General features: G+C 39.7%; 1 protein-coding gene across 3 annotated transcripts in view; it reads left to right on the top strand.

Moving 5' to 3' along the window:
• Positions 1 to 23,484, top strand: part of OXCT1 (3-oxoacid CoA-transferase 1) — a 75,879-nt gene that overhangs the window by 36,570 nt on the left and 15,825 nt on the right. For 2 of the 3 annotated variants that reach the window (XM_058169907.1, XM_058169906.1), the window contains exons 8-13: positions 2,956 to 3,063; positions 11,315 to 11,429; positions 11,538 to 11,632; positions 11,882 to 11,930; positions 13,681 to 13,753; positions 14,418 to 14,493. In XM_058169907.1, coding sequence (XP_058025890.1) covers positions 2,956 to 3,063; positions 11,315 to 11,429; positions 11,538 to 11,632; positions 11,882 to 11,930; positions 13,681 to 13,753; positions 14,418 to 14,493 — 516 coding nt within the window. The remainder of the gene's footprint in view (positions 1 to 2,955; positions 3,064 to 11,314; positions 11,430 to 11,537; positions 11,633 to 11,881; positions 11,931 to 13,680; positions 13,754 to 14,417; positions 14,494 to 23,484) is intronic. The other variant, XM_058169908.1, reaches the window with a different exon arrangement.

Consider the following 23,484-nt stretch of genomic DNA (forward strand, 5'->3'; position numbering starts at 1 on the left):
TTTTTAGTTATCATCTTTGTCTTTTGCTGATTCACCTTAAATCCAGATACTTTACCATACTGATCAATTATTTCTTTTAAACCAATAGCTGAATGTATTGGTTGAGATACAGTAACAACCAAGTCATCTGCAAAAGCTCTTAATCTATAATCTTGATGTTTAATTCTAATTCCCTTTATTCGATCTGAACCACGTATTTTATTTAAAAGAATTTATAAAGTTAAAATAAAAAGTAATGGAGACAAGGGGCAATTTTAAAAGTTTCTTTAAACCACCATTTACTATTATTTGTGCTGTTTGCTTCTGATATATTGCTTTAATTGCATGGGTAAAATAATCCCCAAATTGCATTTTTTCTATTACTTTAAACAAAAACTGCCAATCCAATCTATCAAAAGCTTTTTCAGCATCCAGAAAAAAAAGTGCCACTGAGACTTGGTTATTTCGTTCCAAATATTCAAGTAAATTTACAATTTGCCTCACATTATATCTCATCTGCCAGGTTTCTCCATTTCTCATGCAGAGAAACACAATACTCTGCCCACTTCAATATCCTCCAAAATATTTCATTCTTCTAGGAGAGGGGTGAGTGCTAACTTCCTACACTTCCTACCCTCTACCATCCTCCGGAGTCCATTTAAGCTCACGCCTACTGCTTCAGTGACTCCATCCAGCCACCTTATTCTCTGTCGTCCTGTTCTTCTTTTGCCCTCAGTCGTTCTCAGCATTAGGCTCTTCTCCAGTGAGTCTTTTCTCCTCATTAGGTGGCCGAAGTATTTCAGTTTCATCAGGATCTGGCCTTCTAAAGAGCAGTCAGGGTTGATCTCCTCTAGGACTGACTTGTTTGTTCGCCTTGCAGTCCAAGGACTAGCAGGAGTCTTCTCCAGCACCAGAGTTCAAAGGCCTCAATTCTTTGGTGCTCAGCCTTTCTTATGGTCCAACTTTCACAGCCATATATTGCAACTGGGAACACCTAGCCTTGACTATACGAAGAGGATGGTAGAAATGGAATATTTGGAAAGACACAATGAGGAGACCACTTTGATTCATTGGAATCATTGACTGGATGGTAGGGAATGGAAGGATTTATATTCCTTGCAGACAGCTGGTCATTTGCATTCTGTTGAACTCTCTGCAGGAAATATAAATCCTTCCATTCCCTACCATAGACTCAGAGCTGAAGAAGCTTCTTGGAGGAGAAGTGAAACATCTTCAAAGAAAAACAAGAAGTCCAGTTGCCTCCTGAAAAAAGCACCTTTGGGACAACCATGACCTGGATGACTGAAAATCTCCATAGACATTTTATGGGGGCTCTCACACAATGAATGGCATGAGTTATAACTTGATGATACTAAGTTATCAGAGTTAAACAGGTATTTTCTAGAAACGGGCTCAATGGGTTTACTGGGGAAAGGTGCTTCCTGGGAACATTGCATATTCTCTGGTCTAAAGCACAGGTTTTAATCCAGGAATTCCAGGTCATAGGATTGCAGTAATTAAGACTGTACCCTTATTAGATACGTTTTGTAGTAAAGAATTGTCTGGTTTTTGTCTCGTTTTGTTCAATTACCTTTTCTTTTTCAGACCTTAAAGGTATTGTTATATGAACGACTTGTGAATGTTGAATTGATGCTTTTCGAGAATAATAGCATTCATTGACTTCCTTTTCTGCTTTGGTTTTCTGCTGTGTAGTGGTTACTAGTAGGTAAAGGCAGAATAGGAAAAAAATAGTATTTGGGGGTTTTGTGTCTGTCAAATTGATAACTGCATGTTTGTTTTTTTCACTGATCTTCACTCTGGTTTGTTGTCTCTACCTCTTCTCATCTGAGGCCATATGCAACCATTTGCGTCCATATGTTTATTAGGAATAAATGGTAGAGATCTTAGCGGTAAATGGGCCATAGCAAGTAATTAGTATTGGGGAAGACTGCAGTAATTTAGGCAGTAATTCATTGGCATGTGCCTAAATGATGTTTTGAAAATGTAAGACTTCTTACTTTCATGAGTTCTATTCTAGTGTCCCCCAGTGGCCCTGTTCTGGATCTCCCATGCACTCCTGGGACAAGTGGAGTTAGGTGATCATTTTCAGGGCCGTGCAGAGGAATTTGTTCAACACTTGATGGACAAAATCGCTTGGATTCATTCCCAGTTACATCCCATGTGTGGAGCAATGAAAAGAAGGACTATGAGAGACATGATAGCAGTGTTCCAATATCTCAGGGACTGCCACAAAGAAGAGGGAGTCAAGCTATTCTCCAAAGCACCTGAGGGCAGGACAAGAAGCAATGGGTGGAAACTAAACAAGGAGAGAAGCAACTTAGAACTAAGGAGAAATTTCCTGACAGTTAGAACAATTAATCAGTGCCTCCTGAAGTTGTGAATGTTCCAACACTGGAGGTTTTTAAGAAGAGATTGGAGAATCATCTCTCTAAAATGGTATAGGATTTCCTGCCCAAGCAGGGGCTTGGACTAGAGGACTCCAAGGTCCCTTCCAACTCTTCTCTTCTCTTCTCTTCTCTTCTCTTCTCTTCTCTTCTCTTCTCTTCTCTTCTCTTCTCTTCTCTTCTCTTCTATCCTATCCTATCCTATCCTATCCTATCCTATCCTATCCTATCCTATCCTATCCTATCCTATCCTATCCTATCCTATCCTATCCTATCCTATCCTATCCTATCCTTTTCTATTATCCCACCCATCCCACCCCATCCCATCCCATCCTCTGAACAAATGTCCTCAAATTACTGTCTTTTGGTATATTGGGATCACAACTTCCATAATGCATGGCAAGCACACTTTTGGATTGTGTGTGCTAATATTTCTGGGCATTGTAATACTAGCAGTTCTGGAAGAGAGGGCTAAATAAGGGGAAACTGCAGTCTCCTTATTCTTGTCGAAATCATGTGGTATATTGCACTAAATTCTGTCTTTATCTTTCCTATTTTCCTATCATTTCAGGTAGAAGAAATTGTGGATGTAGGGTCATTTCACCCCGAAGATATCCACGTCCCCAAAATCTACGTCCATCGTCTCATCAAAGGGGACAAATATGAAAAAAGAATTGAGGTAACTCCTAGGTGGGTTTGGAACTGGTCTGTGGATATGGGTGTGCTTGGAAAATGTTTCCACTGGCAATGTTAGTTTGGATGTGGTGATTATAGCAAGAACCGAGGAACAGTTTCATGTGCTAAGTCTCCAGAGACAGTGTTCTGTTTCCCCCTCCCAATGCTCCCAACAAAAAGTCAATCAAAGGCCTTCTTCAAGTTTATTTACATTTGGCTGGATTCCTTCTGGCATAGAGATGTTCTGGCCACGTCTACCCACGCGCCTGCCAAGTCTCTGGAGATAACTAGGAAATTATAGATAAGGCAAGAGTCACTCACGAGCATATTCTTCCCTCCATTGAAACAGTTTGCCCGCGCAAATTCACTGCTTTGTCCAAGACAAAAAGCCAGGAAGCTCCGCCTCCTGCTTTATAGCCCCTGTGGGTGTCACTCCGTGACTCATCATTCTCTGACCCTGTCCCAACACCTCCTCTGCTGCGCGCGCCGGTCACGTCTGCGCAGTCTCGCATCAAGCCAAGATTGTTCTTGGGGCATTGCCAAATCAGAAGAAGGCCCGGGGGAATCAGATCTTGCCAGCCCCTCCTCCTTCTCCTGGATCGGTGCCAGGGAGGGAGAGGGCCCAGGGGAAGCAGGCCTTGCCAGCTCCTCCTCCTCACTCTCTGAATCATCCTCCTCCAGGAGTCCGAGTCTGGGAACCTGGGTCACAACAGACAGGTAATCTCCTATCCCTCTCACCTCCAGACATTCAGCACAGGCAAATCTGATCTATGTTTTATACAAAATCATGTGTGAGACAGCAGATAACTTAAAAAGTTATTTCCTTATAGAATGATGGCAATCTTTGATTCCCTTATGGGTGAGGGCATCACTCTTAAGTGTTTGGTCCATATCTTAGGGTATGTGATACATCAAATCTGCTGATATTAAGGGGCCTCACTTTGAGATTGTTCTGAATTCTATGTATACTATTTTGAGCCCTGTGAAGGGAATTTGACCATAAATAGAGGCATCATCTGTTATTGTAACCTTACCTGTTGCAATTGCAGTCAAATGATTGGTTCATAGCAGATGTATCCCTGGTACTATTTTTTTTTCTTAAGAGAAGCTTACAAAAGGAAGAGATCTATAGGATGACAGCCCAAACAGTTTTGGTCTCTGTTTTTATATTTGATAGTGCCAAAAATGAGAGCCAGTTCGGTGTAACGGTTGGGATAATGGTTAGAAACTGAGAGACTGGGAGTTCTAGTCCTGCCTTAGGTTTGAAGCCATCTGGGTAACCTTCAGCTTCACTCTCAGTCCTAGGAAAGAGACAATAGCAACCCACTTCTGAAAAACCTTGCCAAGAAAACTGCAGGGATTGTCCAAGCAATCACCAGGAGTCAATATTGATTCAGTCACACATCCACAAAAATGCCAAAATACATTTTAATTCTGCTAAAAACAGCTCTTCACATTCCCAGTTTGAACCTAGTTTTATAATATTGCTTTTCTTTCTTTCTTTCTTTCTTTCTTTCTTTCTTTCTTTCTTTCTTTCTTTCTTTCTTTCTTTCTTTCTTTCTTTCTTTCTTTCTTTTTCCTTCCTTCCTTCCTTCCTTCCTTCCTTCCTTCCTCCTCCTCCTCCTCCTCCTCCTCCTCCTCCTCCTCCTCCTCCTCTCTCTCTCTCTCTCTCTCTCTCTGTTTCTCTTTCACTCTCTCTGTGTGTGTCTCTCTCTGTCTCTCTCTTATTTTACTTTAGCCTTCACCTTTGTGTCAATGTTGATTCCTGGTAACTGTCTGAGCAAGTCCCTGCAGTTTCTTTATTTCTTCACATTCAGCCAAAAGGTCTCTGTGTCGATTTGCCATCTTATTATTCAGCCACATCTTCAACTACCCTTCATCTTTTCTTTTCCTCAGGTCTGTTTTCCTTTACCCTTGTGACGACTCCTTCTTTTTGTCCTCTTGTTTTGAAATGTTTTATATAGCCTGGATTACAGTTGCAGCTGGGATAGAATTGGGTTTACTTATTATTTTTTTTAATCCTCCTTGGGATCTTTCTTGGTAAACAGACAATGAAGCTTCAAGCTTCCCTGTTTACCGAGTGGTGAGGTGTTGAGGGAAACAGGAACTGCGGAAAGAGTCTATAAAAATAGCATCCATCTATAAGGTGCTGATTGCATTTTCAGATAGAAATTATATTGGACGTAATACAGTTTTCCATTGCCTGCTGGGTGAGGATTCTGGTATAAAGCAGATTTAACTAGGGAGCCTGGCAAAGAAAGATAGCCTTTATCTTATTAAAGAGGAATAATTGCAGTCATATATCTGGCCCGATTGCAGTTGTGTGAGTAAAATAGCCAAAAAAATACCTAAATTCTCTTTATCCCATTCCCCCCCTCCCAATAACTGTGTTAAGATATTTATGCTCTTGACGTTCAAATTTCAAATAAGAAGCAGAGGCCAAGATAACAAGCTGCAGATTTAGACCCTGGACCTCGCAGTAGCAGCCTGACCATTGATCCACAGCTCTGCATAATGCATATATAGGAATATTCAGGGCTCTCGCATACACTGTTCTTGCAAACCATGGAGATGATAAAACTTCATTTCCCCTTTTGCAACCCCTGTTGAAAATCCATTCTGCCAAATAAAACCATCTGGCTTGAATTAGACCAAGTGCTGATTTATTCCACCAGGACAACAGATGATTAAAAAAAAACAAAAAAACACGAGCAGCACTCCAAAAATTATTATTATTATTAAAACAATCCTTGGCTTGTATTCAAGTTGATGTCTGTAAATCCTTGCAATAATCAATGTGGATTATTTTGCTTACTGGCTCTAGGTCACCTTGTCAATATAAATCACTTGTAAGTTGAGAATTGCTCAAAGTTTGTAACATCTTTCTTGGGACCTCATATAGACAAACATCTCTCCAGGTGTTGTTTGTTGCAAAATACACATTGCACAATTCTCCTGTTTGGGTTTCCTAGCACTTTCAGTAATAATGATGATGATGATGATGATGATGATGATGATGATGATGATGATGATGGAGGTCAACAAGAGGAAGCTGCCAAAAAGACAGCAAACCAAGTATCAATATAGAAAAACAGCGATGCAAACTCGAGTTGACAGCTGGTGTAACAAATCACTGCATGGACAGTTCCTTGAAAAGATCCAAGGGAAAGTAGATAAGGAAAAGACCTGGTTATGGCTGACCAATGGAAAACTGAAGAAAGAAACAGAGGGCCTGATTCTTGCGGCCCAAGAACAAGCCATCAGAACGAATGTAATTAAAGCCAGAATAGAAAAATCTGCGGATGACCCCAAATTCAGACTGCAAAGAAGCGGATGAAACCATTGATCACATACTGAGCTGTTGCAAGACAATAGCTCACACTGACTGCAAACAACGTCACAACACAGTTGCTCAGATGGTCCACTGGAACTTGTGTCATAACTACCATCTGCCTGTAGCAAAGAACTGGTGGGACCATAAGCCTGAAAAAGTGATCGAAAATGAGCATGCAAAACTACTGTGGGACTTCCGAATACAGACTGACAAAGTTTTGGAACACAATACCCCGGATATTACGATTGTGGAGAAGAAAAAAGTGTGGATCGTCAACATTGCCATACCTGGTGACAGCAGAATTGATGAGAAACAACTTGAGAATCAGGACTTGAGAATCGAACTGCAGAGACTCTGGCATAAACCAGTGCAGGTGGTTCCAGTGGTACTCGGCACACTGGGGGCTGTGCTTAAAGACCTAGGCAAGTACTTAAAAACAATTGGCGCTGACAAGATCACCATTGGTCAGCTGCAGATGACCACCTTACTGGAATCTGCTCGCATAATCCGCCGATACATCACACGGTCTTAAACGCTTGGGAAGTGTTCGACTAGTGATTAGTGATACGAAATCCAGCATAATAATAATGGTATCAAACATCCAACGAATATTTGATTCATTCCTGAGTTGGTCTCCGCACTGAAACTGGAAGATTTCTTACCCTTTGTAAAGAGCTTAGCGGATGGCCTTGATAGAGAGAGGGATATCTATTACCAAAGCAAATAAGATAAACATGGCTTAAGTCTATACATAGATAGAGATTTCTGAAAATGCTTAAGACGGACATAAGAACATAAAAGAAGGAGAAGGGAAACACATTCAGACTTGCAAAGATTCTCTTACTACGCCCATTCTAATATGACTAGTTTTAGGCATACGTAGCGTCTGTTTCTTCATCTGTTATACTTTGTAGGACTGACATCTCTTTTTGTCTCAAAACAGTTCATTGCAGCGTTTGTGTTGAGCCATAACAAATATTACTTGGCATTCATTTTGGAGAACGAGGGTGAAAGCTATGTTGTTCATGTGTGTATGCATGTGTACATATATTGTATTTCCTTTCTGAGCTGCCACTGCAAATATTACTCTTTAACATATGTTCTAGACTCGTACTAGACTTAAAGAGTAACATTTTATAATAATTATTCAAAGTAGATGAGGCCCTACACTAGCCTTGTCTTGACACAGAAGTTAGAAAAGGTTTTATAGGTTTGCTATATTGTCCGTGTGAATAGGCTTGGATTGCTTAGAAAAAGCTTGTTAAGGGGAGGAGAGAAGTAGAGTCTACATTTGGATAATTCTTGGGAATTATTCATTTTGCGTACTCCTTGCAAATCACATACTCACTTCAAACACTGGCATTTCATCTTGAAAAAATGATGGAACAGTTGATGAGAAAGGATTGATATTGTGGAGCATTACTGGATTTTTATTATTTATTAAACTTGCATGTCACCCAACTCCCAATGATTTGGTGGCAGTCTGCAACAATCAAATAAAGAAATTGCAATAAAAACCAATAAAAATCTGGCTAGTGTAACAGAACAGATGGAATGAAGCGAGGAGCCTCATTCTCCCTTGCCAAAGGGCCTGGATGAAGGACTAAGTCTTCACTGCTCTTCTGAACAACACAAGGGACCCCATCCAGATCTTCAGGGGAACCTCATGTAGTAGTGTTGCTATAGAGAAGGCACCCTTCTGTGATCCCAATAGATGGCATGGTTTAATTAAAGGAATTGGAGCGTCCAACCCGATCAGATCAGATCAGTCAAGCAGACGCTATGGGGGACGGGCAGTCTTCAAATAATAAGGCTCTTCACCATGTAGGGCTTTATTCACGCATGTTGAATTGCACTTGGAAACAAACTGGCAACCAGTGAAATTCACGAAGTGGAGGTGTTACATCACTGCTTGTGCTACTGCATTCTGGACCAATTGAAATTTCCTGGTGGTTTTCAAGGGCAGCCCCATGTAGAGTGCACAGCAATAGCCAGGCCATGAGTTGACATAGGGAAGGGTGAAGGTTTCCCCTCCTCCCATTTTATTTACTTACCTACACTGATTTATAATATTCTCCAGATGTTCTAAATTAAATTGCACAAAGTGGCTTTGGTGGATGCAGATTTTTTTATATGTACCCCCACCTCTCGTTACACACACACACACTATAGGAAATCATATTAGTTCATGGATTTGTCAGTTCTTGGAACAGAGTGTTGCCTTTTAATAACATATAGTGTTGGGTCTTAGTTGTCCCAAGTTGGTACTAAATCCATAACTCAACAGTGACTGTGGAATGCCGAAAAAAATACACACTAACAGATAATTTTGAGCTTTTATTATTAGTGTCAACTTCTGTTTTTATTACTTGAGGTTCACCACTCAGACTCTAGGGAGGAGAGTGGAAAACAAATGTGAGTACTGTTGAGCTCAGCAGTGATATTAAACTTGCCTGCCTTGTTCTTTGATCTCAGAATAGGGAAAGCAATTAGACTCATATACTGCTTCACAGTGCTTTAAAGCCCTCTCTAAGTGGTTTACAGAGTCAACATATTGCCCACAACAATCTGGGTCCTCATTTTACCCACCTCAGAAGGATGGAAGGCTGAGTCAACCTTGAGCCTGGGGAAATTTGATCTGCTAAATTGCAGGCAGCCGGCAGGCAGCAGAAGTAGCCTGCAGTACTGCACTCTTTAACCACTGTGCCACTGCAGCTCATAAGAATGATTTACCAATATTTCTCTTGTGTGAAATCACCCTAATCTAACTAATCAATCTATTGACTATGGACTTCTATCAATTAGATAACAAACCCTCCCACCCGAACAGCCGAAGACTAGAGAGCAGCCTAGGCACCCGTTCCTTGACAAAATCTGGATTTCTGTGTACTACAATGCAGGGGTGGGCTTCAAAAATTTCAGCAAGGGATTCTCTGCCCGGTTGCTTGGTGGGTGTGGCCATGGTGGCCGTGGCATAGTCGGCCTCCTGCACCATGGTGGGGGGCATTTTTGTCCTCCCAGGGCTCCGGAGACTTTCCTCGAGCCTGTGGGAGGGCCAAAACGGCCTCCCCAGGCTCTGGAGGACCTCTAGTAGGCCTGTTTTTCACCCTCCCCAAGCCTCCGCGCAAACCCTGCACTTACTTGCATCCAAAACGGGCCGTGTGGGAACTCCTGGGTGAGGTGTGGCGAGGTGGGTGGGGCCAGTCAGGAGTGGGATTTGGGGGTTCTCTGAACTGCACAGAAGCTTTGCTAGAGGTTCTCCTGAACCCCTGCAAACCCCCAGCAGCCCACCCCTGCTACAATGGTGTAATCAGGATAGGTCCCTCTGGAAATATCCTTAGTCTACAGCTGACTGTATTACTGATACAGATCTTAGCATAAACCAGAGACTTACAGTCTGAAGGCCCAGGCATGCAGCTCCCATATAACCTCCTGGGGGTCTTGAAAATTAATTAACAAATTCTGCAGCGGTTGGAAGAGCATCCAATCACTTCCAATAAAGTCAGCATGAAGTATGAAGCCAGTTGAGTGACCATAGGCCAGTCATTCTCTGACCTCTAAGAAGGCAAATCACATCTAAAAAATGTTAGAAAGAGATCTTCAGGGGACATGTCCAGGCAATTCCCAGGAATCAAATTGACTTACAGTCAGGTACTCCTGCCCAAAAATTATATCAGGAAGAGAAATAAAATTCAGAGATTTTCCTTTCGTGCTGAACCATGTAGCAAAAATTTGAAACCTGAGAAAAATTATGAATTTACCACATGTGGATTCTAAATGTGTGCGTGTGCGTGTTTGTTTATTTTGTTTGATTTGTATGATTTAGGGTTGTTTTCTTTTTTCCTTTCTAAATATTATAGCATAGATGAAAGGATAGAGGGTTAGGGTTATGCGCTCTGACATGAGTGACATCGACCTGGCCACGCCCACCATGGCCACGCCCACCCCGGTCCCCCAAGGTCAAACACAACCCTGATGCAGGCCTCAATGAAATTGAGTTTGACAGCCCTGATATAATATATACTATATAGAGAGAACATATCATATACTCTATAAAGTAAAAAGTAAGAGGTCTTGTCTCCTAACAATGTTTAATTAATTAAAGTCTACTATTATGCCTCAGCTTTTAAGAATGCATGATATACTTCATCTCCTTGGTTGCATGATGATAATAGACATGGATAATAGTATTGTCTGCATTTGCTCCTCCGCTTAGTTCAGTCCAGATCCTGTCCACTACATTCAACATTCAGTGCAACTTTTCTTCCAGTCTGTCCCTTTTGTGCAAATATATTGCCTATTATTAATTTTAATTAAATGCACATTTTAAAAAAATCAAAGCAAGCATTTTTAATAACTTCCTAGATTTCCAAAAAGATACAAAGTTAAAAGATAAACAAATCAAAAATTAGAAAAAGAAAATGGTTCAAAAGGCAATAAAAGTAAAAATGCAGAAAGAAAAATAAGAAGAAAAATCGGAAAAGAATTATTTCTGAATGAAATTCCAAAATCAGCTTTTCATTTCTTTCAGTTTCTCTCAAAAAGTCCAATAATGGTTTCCATGTAAAACTAAAATTTGCCAAAATCTTTCATCAAAGCTATCGATTTCACCATCTCTGCTAATTACACCAGCTTCACCATCCATTCTACTATTGTAGATATTTATAAGTCCTTCCACCTTTGAGCATATAAAAATGAAAGTAAGCTTTTGATCCTTTTTCACTTGATGTGTTTGGCATGCAGATCCCAAGACTTTATTCAAAAACCAAGTACATCTCTCAACTCAGAGAAAATTGCTATAAATAGTTCAGGCCCACCTAATACTATTTCTTACTGTTTTAAAGTACCTGAAGTGTCATTTGCTTGTTCCAGGTGTCACATGGAAGAAACACCAACTTCTTGCTCTCCTTTTTTTTCTTAGAGATTATCACTTCGCAAAGCTGAGGAGTCTCAGAGCAAACAGAAGAAAAGCGGTGATAATGTAAGAGAAAGGATTATCAGGCGGGCAGCTCTTGAATTTGAAGATGGCATGTATGGTATCCTTTAGCCATGGTGAAAGTTTTTTGCTTCCTTGTTTCTGAAGGCACAACGGAACAAGCAATGTAGATAAAAGTTGAATGGAACCTTAACTTAATTAATTAAAGCTAATTTGGGTATCGGCATTCCCCTTCTTGCCAGCAACTTCATCAGTCCGGATATAACTGTACATCTGCAGAGTGAAAATGGCGTCCTTGGTTTGGTAAGGAAAGAACAAATAATAATACAGAAACCCATCCACTAGCCTATTCCAGCCAAGGCCTTCCAGATAAATAGGAATATAGTTCGTATCATCCCTTTGTGTGAAATGGGACCTGTAGTTCAGCTGAGGGCATCAGTTTGTTGAAGACTGCTGTAAATATGGCTGGGGAGGTTAATACTTATGGATGAGTTCATTAAATATATGGTTAGAACAAAGATTCAATACTTGTTGCTGTTGTTGTTGAATTAGGGACCCTATCCATCTGAAAATGAAGTTGACCCTGACCTCATCAATGCAGGTAACTTTCTGTTATTTACATTTCTATCTTGCTTTTTCATTCAGAGAGATTAGTGCAACCTATTGTCTGACTTCAGATAGAATACATGGGGAGGACCAAAAAGCAAATGTTCCAGATGTAGAGATGTAGAAGAAGAAGTAGCTTTAGCATAGGGGCACACTATTTTTTCTGAGCCAAAGATTTACTTGGTCTTTTAGTAGAATGCCCTACACCACAAAGCAATTTTTTTCAGAGTAGCAGCCATGGCAAAAGCTAAACTTAAGGTTATTGCCACTTAAAGATAGTAAGATTAAATTCCAGCTAAGTGTTTAAAAAAACTTCCTCTTCTGTCATGTTAAAATAACAAGTTTTGTGTGTTTGGGAACCAAGACATTCAGGATTCGCACAAAGCTAGGAGGATGTAGACTACATGTACCTGACATGTTTTTTTGTTGCCAGTCACTTTAGTTACTCACATCAGAGTAACTCTAGTAATTCTTAGCTTTAGTCACCGAGTGAGAAAGTGAAAAACATCACAAATCCTCCTCTCCCAATTTAGTACTGCACATCTCCATCCTGATAAAATATTATATTTATTACTCAGTACCTGGGTATTTTTCTCTCTAAGTTTCTCCTTAGGAGATGATTCTGCCCTTTCACAAGTAAACAAAGTACCTCATGGGAGTTACTTGGTTCCAATGGAGCTGGCTGAACTGGGCAGTGACATTTCCTGGAGATTTTTCATCAGGGTCCTTGACTGATTCATGAGGGTCAATAGTTCTGAAACTATTCTCACACAGCTTTTCCTTTTCTTAGTATTCTTGGATCCTTCTCTCAATTGTAGTTTATACCTCCCTGCTCGTCACCCCAAAAATCCATTGAAGTAGCTCCCTCATGGGCTTTGTCAAGCCTAATTTTTGAAAAAGGACTTTAACCCAAACTTCCTGACTTCATTATTTAGTACATTCAGCTACAGTCCTTCAGCTCTTTTCAACTTCAGTTTCTGTACAGTATTTGTGCTAAAATATCTGTGTTTCAAGATGAACCACGTAGCTTTTTCTGAGCCATTGGCTTCATTTCTGCATTTCATAAAGGAATGGTCAGCACCAGAGGATCTATGGATGCCTGGACATTTGCAATACCTTCAAACAGTATCAAATTTAAAACATTTGATTAAAAAAATGCAATGTATCAAGCGAGTTTAGCACTCTCTTTGGGGCAGATGTGAAGTACTTGAAAAGTGTACATGGTTTCTCACTTTGTATTCATTTTTTTCTCAAACAGTAGAATAGCTACCATGAACTTCTTTACATTTTCCTGCCTTACTGAATATAGTCTGTAGAGATTCTCAGTCATCTAGGTCATGGTTGTCCCAAAGGTGCTTTTTCAGGAAGCAACTGGACTTTCTTGTTTTTTCTTTTGAAGACGTTTCGCTTCTCATCCAAGAAGCTTCTTCAGCTCTGACAGGATAGAAATCCCACTATTCTGTCAGAGCTGAAGAAGTTTCTTGGATGAGAAGTGAAACATCTTCAAAAGAAAAAACAAGAAAGTCCAGTTGCCTCTTGAAAAAGCACCTTTGGGACTTACTGAATACAGTAACCATTTTTTTTAACAATGAGGTACTTCAAGAAAATTTCTATTTAATGCAGAGGGAATGGTTTTTCTTTCTGTACTAATCATAATACATGAAGTTGATATGAGGAGTTGGCAGAATTAATTTCCAGTACCACTCTGGAAAGTTCTTTGGTTTTATGCCCAATTTCTTTTTCAGGTAAAGAAACAGTCACTGTATTGCCAGGTGCTTCATACTTCTCTAGTGATGAATCTTTTGCAATGATTCGAGGGTATGTAATGATCATCTTAATTTCACTAACTGTCCAAGGCACTGCCCCAGCTGGTAGCTGAATTTATTATTTAACCATCCTAAAGGGACTTCATACTTATGCATCAAAACAGTCATGCAGTTGATAGATATTGAATTATATTAGCAACTCCAGCCATTTAAAGAATTGTCAAACTAACTTTTTATATAAATCCTTCTATTTTATGAACTGAGTTTCATAGCATGGATGTTTTCATAACTAAATATGGAATGCACGAAAGTATTTTATTGTTTATTAGATGTTAACATTTATTTATAACATCTGCTGATCAAAGTCTCTGGTACCAAGCTACCAGTGGTACTGGTTGGTTGGTTTTGGGCTTAGCATTAACCCAATCATTATGGTTTATGAATCATGGTTTAGAGTCCCAGCCAATTGTGATTTATTCAATTAATTAATGCCACATTTTAATCTATTACTGAGTTCAGACAGACATAGCCTTCTATAAATTTCTTTGAGACTTCAGTCTTATGTTTATTCAAACACATTTAAACAAGCAATTCTTTAATCTCACTGCTATTTAATTTTTCAACATTTTGAGGATTAAAGTAACTAGTGTGCCAGAATTCTCTGTGTAATTGTCCTTCCAGTTGTGCACTGATGTTGTGCTTTGCTATTTTAACAGGGGACATGTTGATCTAACTATGCTTGGGGCAATGCAGGTATCTAAGTTTGGTGATTTAGCCAACTGGATGATTCCTGTAAGTAGATTTAATTTTATATTATTTTATTGCTTAGAATAATTTGAAGTGCTGATATATAGCTTTACTAAAGATGCTTTCTTAACATCTGTGTTTCAAAAAAGTGCCAGAAAAAGGAGAATATAACTTGTGAATGCATGCTCAAATAAATGTTATAGTAATCTCCCAATTTGCTCAGAAGGGATCACAATATTATACTTATCTTTTGTAACTGAAGATTTCCTTTAGAAATCTAATTTTAACTAAATCTAATCTAATAAGACTAACGGGAAAGGAAAATCCTGGTTCAACCTGTTTTGGGTTATTGCTAGGATCTCCATAGTGTTACGTGTAGTTCCTAATTACAGTATCAATCAGTTGCTCAGCTATATCATATAAACATAAAATAAAATTTTGAAACCTTTTATTTAGTTTCAGGCTGAGAAACCAATGATTCCAGATTCTGTGGGATGAGAATTCTGTCATGGTCATGATAGAAATTGTAATCCAAAACATCTGAATCACAGAGTAGAACCAAGAATTTCATAAAGCGAGAAGGGGCTAGTTAGATCCCGGCTGAACTGATCTTGTGGTTAGAAAGTTTTTTTTATAACATTCAGTCAGAATTTGACCAATTCTGTAATTTCAATCCATTTTTCCATGGAGGAAAGAACAGGTTTTGACCTTCTTTGTAATATCTATTCAGGTTTTTGAACAGTGCTATTTTATTATACTTCAATCATCTTTTCTCAAGGCTTAATATACCCAGTTTCTTCAATCCATCTTCATAGGACTTATTATCTAATCCCTTAGTCTTCCTTCTTGCTCTTTAAATTTGTTCCAGTTTCTCTACATTCATTTTAGAAGATGTTGCCCTGAATAGACAGAGTACCGTACTTTTTGGAATATAAGACACATTCCCCCCTCTAAAAGTGCATGGAACTTTTACACCAAACATTGCCGAATCCCACCCACCCACCAGCCCCCACCCTTTGGCTGTTTTCGGCCTCCGCGCATCATGTTTTCGGCCTCTGCATGCTCCATTTTAAACCTGTTCCAGGCTACAGGGATGACCACAGCACATCATCGCCAATCGCCACCTCAGTGTGTCACGTTTTCGACCTCCGCATGCCCCGTTTTTGGCCTCCGCACATCACATTTTTGGCCGGTTTCAGCCTACAATAATGTGCTGAAGCTGACCAGGCTGTTTGCTGTTTGCTGCAAGGATGCTAGCCACATGAATACCAATGGATGCTGGTAGGCAGAGGCAGAGTTTTTTTTTCTTGTTTTCCTCCCCAAAAATTAATGTGTGTCTTATACTCTGGAGCGTCTTGTACTCTGAAAAATACGGTACTTTGTGTATCTGTGTGACTAAGGAGACTAAGAATAAAGAGGAATAATAATTATTTTTTGTGATTTGAAAGTTATATTTCTGTTGATGCGGCCTAAACAAACATTATTATTTGCTTCCACATTACAGAATACATAACACAGAATGATAGAGAATTACACAGAATTGCACATATTCAGTTTGTAATCCACTACTATTCTGAGATCTTTTTCATAGGTTCTGTTACCAAATGAACTGAAGACCTTCACGCTTCTCTCTTGTTAAACTTCCTTCTGTTACTTAGGATACTTTTCAAGATAATTGTAGATGTTATTTCTGTCTTCCAGGGTTTTTAACTGCCTGTAATGGAGGGGAATGTTGGGGTTCTGAAGACCAAAACTGATAAAACTACAGCACACAATAACCCATCTACAGTAGAGAACCAGTTCAGTTATTTTCATTATTTGTTGCATTGATAGAAAGCATTGGTTTCTGTTCCAGCCATGCATGGCCAATCATGTAAATGTTAACTAAATGAAAAGCTAAGCAGAGATATAAATGGATCTCCCCTTTCCTTATTCACTTGCCTGCAAAAGATTTTAGATGAAAGGTTGGAATGCAGCAACTTGTATTATAGTTTTGTTGCAATAGCATTCAGAGCTCAACTATTTTTCTGTCTCCAACAATAAAACTTCTATAGCTCTGTCTGCAGCTATAGCTAATTTTCTCAGGGTTAATTAAGAGCTTCAGAGAAAATTTAGCTGGCAATCTCTTGTGGCTATCAGCACATGGATATTTTTCCCTTCAGATGCTCTACTCCCCCTGAGAATCCTGCACAGAATAGACTGATTCTAAAAATCTGGTTCTCCTCTACCTTTGATGATCTTCCTTAACCCAGAAACTCTTCAATGGCTCTTTGGTCTTCCCTGGAATCCAAGGATCTTACAGTAGCCTCCAAACCAACATACTTTATCTAAATCCAACTGCTTAAATCCAATTTAGTTTGCCACTCATAAATCCTCAGATACTTTCCCTGTTAGCTCCTTATCCCATTTCAGCTTCTTCTTCTTCTCTTTTCCTGAGAGGCTCTCTCTTTGTGCATGGGTCTCTAAGCTGGTTTCTCACAATTATTTTTTTCAGATTGAGTTTACAACCTTTAGGAACAGGTTGTCTACCTGGAAAATCATATGGTAGGATGCAGAAAGTGTTTAGCTTCTACATCTGTCACATATCCATGTTTGTTTCATTTGCAGATTTAATCAACATTCCCATCTTTTCTACATGCAAATCATTATTGAAAATATTACAGGACCCAGGATTACTTCTTGCATTATCCCATTTGATAATACAAGAATTTGATCAGGAACCATTGATGAATACTCTTTTTAGGTATGGTTTTCAAGCCAACTGTCAGGGTTCCAAGTGATAAATCCATGGCAAGCAAGACTCGAAGGCAACTGAATTCCCCAAAGATTACTTTTACTGGAAATATCATATTGGCACATATCTGGTGAAAATCGACACTGAGAACTCTCACGGTTTTCCACCATATTAAAAGTAAAAGATTTTCCATTTTCTCAAAACAATCACTGTGTTTTGGTCCAATTGCAATGATTCAATCACTGTGCAGTCCGACATCACTCCGCCTTACTCCGACCAGGTGTGAGATTGCCCTTGGTTCCCAAGAGAAAGTATTTTGCTTTGGCTACAAAAATCTCTCTATCTCAAATCCCCCCCTCCCTGACCCTCAGCTCCAGTGTGGCAACACTGAAGCAGACAAAATGGCTTCGTCAGGCCAGCTTCAGGATTGACACCAGTTATGAAGTCATTTAATTGTCATGCAATCTAGCCCACCGTTAACTAGTTTAGGGTTGAAGTATTTACTTAAATAGTCTGCTGAAATCAAGATAAATTATGTCTATAACATTGCTATAATTTGTTATAATCAAAAAAAGAAATGATTCTGTATCTCTTCACTTAAGCTGACTAACCATATATCCAGGAAACATAATTGCTTTCAGCAAAACTTCTTGTTACCCTTTTATAATTTTATTATACAGTAGTCATAAGTATGAAGGATTTCTTATACTTGAGGGCTTCTTAGGACAAATCTCTGATATATTTTCTCATTTAAAAAAGCAAAGAAAAAAGTGCATTGATTTGAATGCTTCGTTTACCAATTAAAGCACATTTTATTCCTTGTTCTGTATTTTACCTATTTCCATACCTCATTGATTTCTTCCAGGCTGGCATTCAGATATTCATTGCCAGGTTTAAATTTTAAGTGACAGGAAAAAATTAATCAATTTTTAGAGCTAAACAGATTCATTATAAAGAGGTGGAGAGAAATAAACTTTAAAAATCCACTTGGCAGTTTTCTTCTTGCAAGAATTCTCTTTTATTACTGTGGAAGGCTGGAGTTAAGATTCAATAAATTTCTTGCTGTGAGCCAGCAATGTGTGATATTTCACTAGTGGCAGTGAAGCCTTTTCATGTATCCTCATCCGACATCAGCTTAGCAATTCAGAGAAAAAGTAGGCTGTCTCACCCTCAAGGCTTGCCAAGGGAAGAATTAAGCTGCCTTATGATTTAGGCCCTCTGTGATTTCCTTGAGATCTAACAGTAACAGTGTTGCAAGGGACCTTGGAGGTCATCTAGTCCAACCCACTGCTAACACAGGAGATCTGTACTATTTCTGACAAATGGCTGCCCAGTCTCTTCTTAAAAGCCTCCACTGATGGGGCATCCCAACTTCCAAAGGCAATTTGTTCCACTGGTTGATTGTTCTCACTGTTAGGAATTTTCTCCTTAGTTCTAGGTTGCTTCTCTCCTTAATTAGTTTCCATTCATTGCTTCTTGTCTTGCCTTACATTCAGGTGCTTTGGTGAATAAGTTGGCCCCTCTTCCTTGTGGCTGCCCTTCAAATATTGGAAGACTACTATCATGTCACCCTGGTTCTTCTTCTCACTAGACTATGTATACCCAGTTCCTGCAATTGTACTTTAAATGTTATAGCTTCTATTTTATTTATTTATTTATTTATTTTTCAAATTTTTATACCGCCCTATCTCCCTAGGGACTCAGGGCGGTTCACAGCCAAAATAAAAATATATACATATAAATACAAAATAAAACATCAGTTAAAAAACTTATTAAAAATGGCCGAATTATTAAAATCACAATATACATAATAAAACCCATTTAAAACCATTTAAATTTTAAAATCTAATCCAGTCCTGCGCAGATAAATAGATGTGTTTTAAGCTCGCGGCGGAAGGTTCGGAGGTCAGGAAGCTGACGAAGACCTGGGGGAAGTTCGTTCCAGAGGGTGGAAGCCCCCACAGAGAAGGCCCTTCCCCTGGGCGTCGCCAGCCAGCACTGCCTAGCTGACGGCACCCTGAGGAGTCCCTCTCTGTGAGAGCGCACGGGTCGGTGAGAGGTATTCGGTAGCAGCAGGCGGTCCCGTAAATAACCCGGCCCTATGCCATGGAGCGCTTTGAAGATAGTTACCAAAACCTTGAAGCGCACCCGGAAGGCCACAGGTAGACAGTGCAGTCTGCGCAGGAGGGGTGTCACATGGGAGCCACGAGGGGCCCTAATCATCTTTATTGCTCTTCTCTGAACTCTTTCCAAAATCTCGGCATCTTTTTTCTATTGGGATGACCAAAACTCAATGTAGTATTCTAAGTATGGTCTTCCTCTGTTAATGCAACCTAATATTGTATTAGGTTTTTTGGCTGCTGCTGCACACAATTGGCTCCTGTTTAGATGGATGTGCACCAGGACTCCAAGATCCCTCTCACAGTTATTACTATTAAGCCAGGTTTCATCTAATATGTACCTGTACTTTTGGTTTTTCTTGCCTAAGTGTAAGACCTTGTTTTTCTGTCATTTAAATTTCATTTTGTTGGATAGGACCCAGTGAACAAATCTATCAAGACTTGTTCATGGTCTCTATCAAGACTTGTTCATGGTCTCTATCTAAACAAAACATGCCTATCTAAAAACAAGCAGATGTCTAAACAAAACTAAGAGTTTCTAAGAACTATGGAAAAAAAGATAACTTCTGACTTTCTTCAGTATAGATAAAATACCTAAAAAATAAAATACCTAAAATAAAATACCTAAAAAGATACCTAAAAACCAATCACCTTTTGAACTAGAATAAACCATAACAAACAGTAATTCTATCATCATAAACAAATTTAATAACCACAAGCCAATTTTAACCAACGTTAAAATTTAATTTCTTTCAGTTTCAAACAGTTTCAAAGAAAAAAAAATTCAAGAGTGATTTCCAAGTAGAAATGAAGCTAAATAAACTTTAATAACAGAATAAGAGAGAGGGAAGTGACCTTGGAGGTCTTTTAGCCCAATCCTCTGCTCAAACAGGAAACCCTATACCATATAATCAAAGCAGTCAATTTCTCCATCTCTGCCAACACCATTAATTTAACCAGCCATTCTTCCATTTTGGATAAATGTGAGTTCTTCCATCTCTGCATACAGAGATCTTGTCAGTGATATTTGTTTCTTCATTGGCATGTCAGATGGCATTGTAAAAATATTTTTTCATTTTCAGTTGTGTTCCATGTGCATAATAGTGTAATTAGGGTTTATTAATATTTATTACTTCCCTTCAACAGAAGTCTCCCACCATGCTTAAGGCACAAGTGAGTTGCAACTACTAGTGGGAACATCTGCTTGAAAGATATTAGTCTAAATGTTACATTAAAAGTGAATTAAAGAAAGATTGGAGCCTGTGCCTTTATGTTTGCCATCTTTTCATGTGATCTTTATAGGTAAACTTGTAAAATCAAGCCAGAAGCATAAGTGAAGCAGATGGTATAGAATAAGCTTCTTGTTAAGACAAAATAATGATAAATATTTTTTTTCTTACCATCTCATTTATCCTCCTTACGCAGTCACATATTTGAGTAGTCAATTGAAAGGAAATGTAGGCAGGATGGAGAAAAGAAGGCCAAACACAAACTGGATGTTGCAGATGGAAGGTTCATATATTCCACAGGTTACATCTTTCATGGGCCCCTTGGCTTGTCATCACTTTGATGGATAAAGGACTGGGTAACTGGGTTTTAGGGGTTCTGGATCTGGAGAACTTCCATTATTTCTGGATAGGGTATAGCTCCCTCAGACAAAATTGTTTCACGGTCTGGGCATCTTCTCAGGATTCACAGCTCAATAAGCAAGTAGCAGCTGTGGCCAAGGAGATCTTTGCATCAAATCCATTTTGTGAGCCAGATGTACCCTTTCCTGGATTGGGAGGCTCATAGTCACTCCTTAATCACTTAATCACTTCCCATAACCTATTGCAGTGTCCTCCACATTGAGTTGTCTTGAAAAGGATTTGGAAACTGCAACCTCTCCAGAATGCGTTGGTGTGGAAAGTTTTGGGTGCACCCACATTATGTCTCTGTAACACCACTCTTAGTAAGGTTCTAAGAGCAATTCAAGGTGCTGAATTGTACAGCACACAGGGATCAAGTCTCTCTAGTGATTTGCATCCACACCATCAGAGTGGGCAGGATGAACAAGTGGGAGGTCCCTTTTGTTAAATGCTCTCACCTCTTGGGAGCAAGGGGACAGGCCTTCCTGTCACAGCATCTGCCCTGTGGAATGATCTCTCTCCTGAGGTTCAGATGATCCCAACACTGAAGGCCTTAAAATCCCTGATTCTTCCCTCAATTGTAAGGGCAAGAGCAGGCGTGGGGGTTCGGGAGAACCTCTTGCTAAGATTCTGTGCAGTTAAGATCCCATTCCAAATCCCACCTCTGGGTGGCCCTGCCCATCCCTCCCCTCCCAGGAGTCCCCACACGGCTTGTTTTGGATGCAGGTAAATGTAAGGTGTGCATGGATGCTTGGGGCGGGCGAAAAATGGGCCTACCAGAAGTTTGGGAAGACTGGAAATGGGCCTGATTCTGGCCTTCAGAGACCTCCAGAGCCTGGAGTGGCCGTTTTTGCCCTCCTGTAGGCTCGAGGAAAGCCTCTGGAGCCTGGGGAGGGCAAAAAGCCCCCCTTCCCCTCAGCCGTGGTGCAGGAGACCAACTAGGCAACGCCCACCATGGCCACGCCCACCCAGCAACCTGGCAGAGAACCTCTTGCTAAAATTTTTGAAGCCCACCCCTGGCAAGGAGGTGTGGGCTCTGCTGTGTGTTTTTGGTTTGTAATGGTTGAAGAGTTTCTTTCTTTTTTTTTGCCTAATGTCTCTCATTGTTCTTTCAATTAGTTTTGTGGTATGTAGTTCTGTTTTTATTCTTGCTAGTCACCCAGAGTTATTTGATTAAGATGGGTGGCCTTATAGTGTACATAATCATTTTTTTTCTTGGGGCATGGATAATTAGACTTTGCCCATTCAGGTGCACTGATTTCTTTTTAGGTGATTTATTTGACTAGGAGCTGTTTATATCATATTCTAAGACTAGCCTTGCTGATTCTAGGAATCAATCCAATCCTGGAAATTATTACATCTGGAATGCATGTTGCTTTTGTAGGCTTCATGTAGCTACTGCAGTTGTCTTTTTCTGGTACCTGTTGTTATTCTCAGCTCTTTCTCTAGTAGTTTGTTCATTTAATAAAATTATTAACCACCTTGATCACTGGCTAATAAGCTATAGGCAGCATATATACAAGTTAAAGATGTATAAAGCAGCAGACATCAACAATACCATAAAAACAGTCACTGAGCAGGATTCCAGATCATTCTGCTCTAGGCCTTCTGGGAAAGTTACGTCTTTGTGGTTCTTCTGAAAACCAGCAGAGAAGGGGCCATATGGGCTTTGGGGGGAAAAATGCCCATCTCCACACAGAACAAGTGACAAGCTGAGGACTATCTATAGTATGATAATTGACTAATAGAAAGGGGTCTATTGTACTGAAGTCCAGTTCATCTAACGAAAAGTTTGGAGTCGTTGGACAGATTCAGAATTTTGAGTTCATGCTATGAACTTCCAAGATGGCTGCTGGAGTAATATCTCCAATAAACATCCCTGATTTAGGTAAAGGTAAAGGTTCCCCTCACACATACGTGCTAGTCATTCCCAACTCTGCTCATCTCCGTTTCAAAGCCGAAGAGCCAGCGCTGTCCGAAGACGTCTCCGTGGTCATGTGGCCGGCATGACTCAACGCCAAAGGCGCACAGAACGCTGTTACCTTCCCACCAAAGGTGGTCCCTATTTTTTCTATTTGCATTTTTTACGTGCTTTCAAAACTGCTAGGTTGGCAAAAGCTGGGACAAGTAACGGGAGCTCACCCCATTACATGGCACTTTACACCGTTACAGTTTCTGGTAAATCCCTAATTTATCTGGTAAATCCCTAATTTACTAGAAAGCAAATTGGTGAGGTTGCACCTCTCTTCGGAGAAGGGCGGGATATAAATGCAAATAAAATAAAAATAAAATAAATAAAATAAAAAATAAATATTCCCCTAGCTTCCTGGGGTTACCTTTGGAAATGTTAGACTAGCCCAAGCTATTAAACATCCTACGTTTAAAGCAAAATATTTAGAGGTGGAAGAGAGACAAAGTGATAGATGACATCTTCCTATGATAGACTTATCAATATTAATAACAGAAAGAGTGATGATGATGATATAGTGCAGCAGCGTAAGTAAATTACCAAACCAATGACAGATACTCTGAGGCTATTAGTGAGTGAATCCAA

This window comes from Ahaetulla prasina, chromosome 2 (assembly GCF_028640845.1).
Source record: "Ahaetulla prasina isolate Xishuangbanna chromosome 2, ASM2864084v1, whole genome shotgun sequence".
NCBI lineage: Eukaryota > Metazoa > Chordata > Lepidosauria > Squamata > Colubridae > Ahaetulla > Ahaetulla prasina.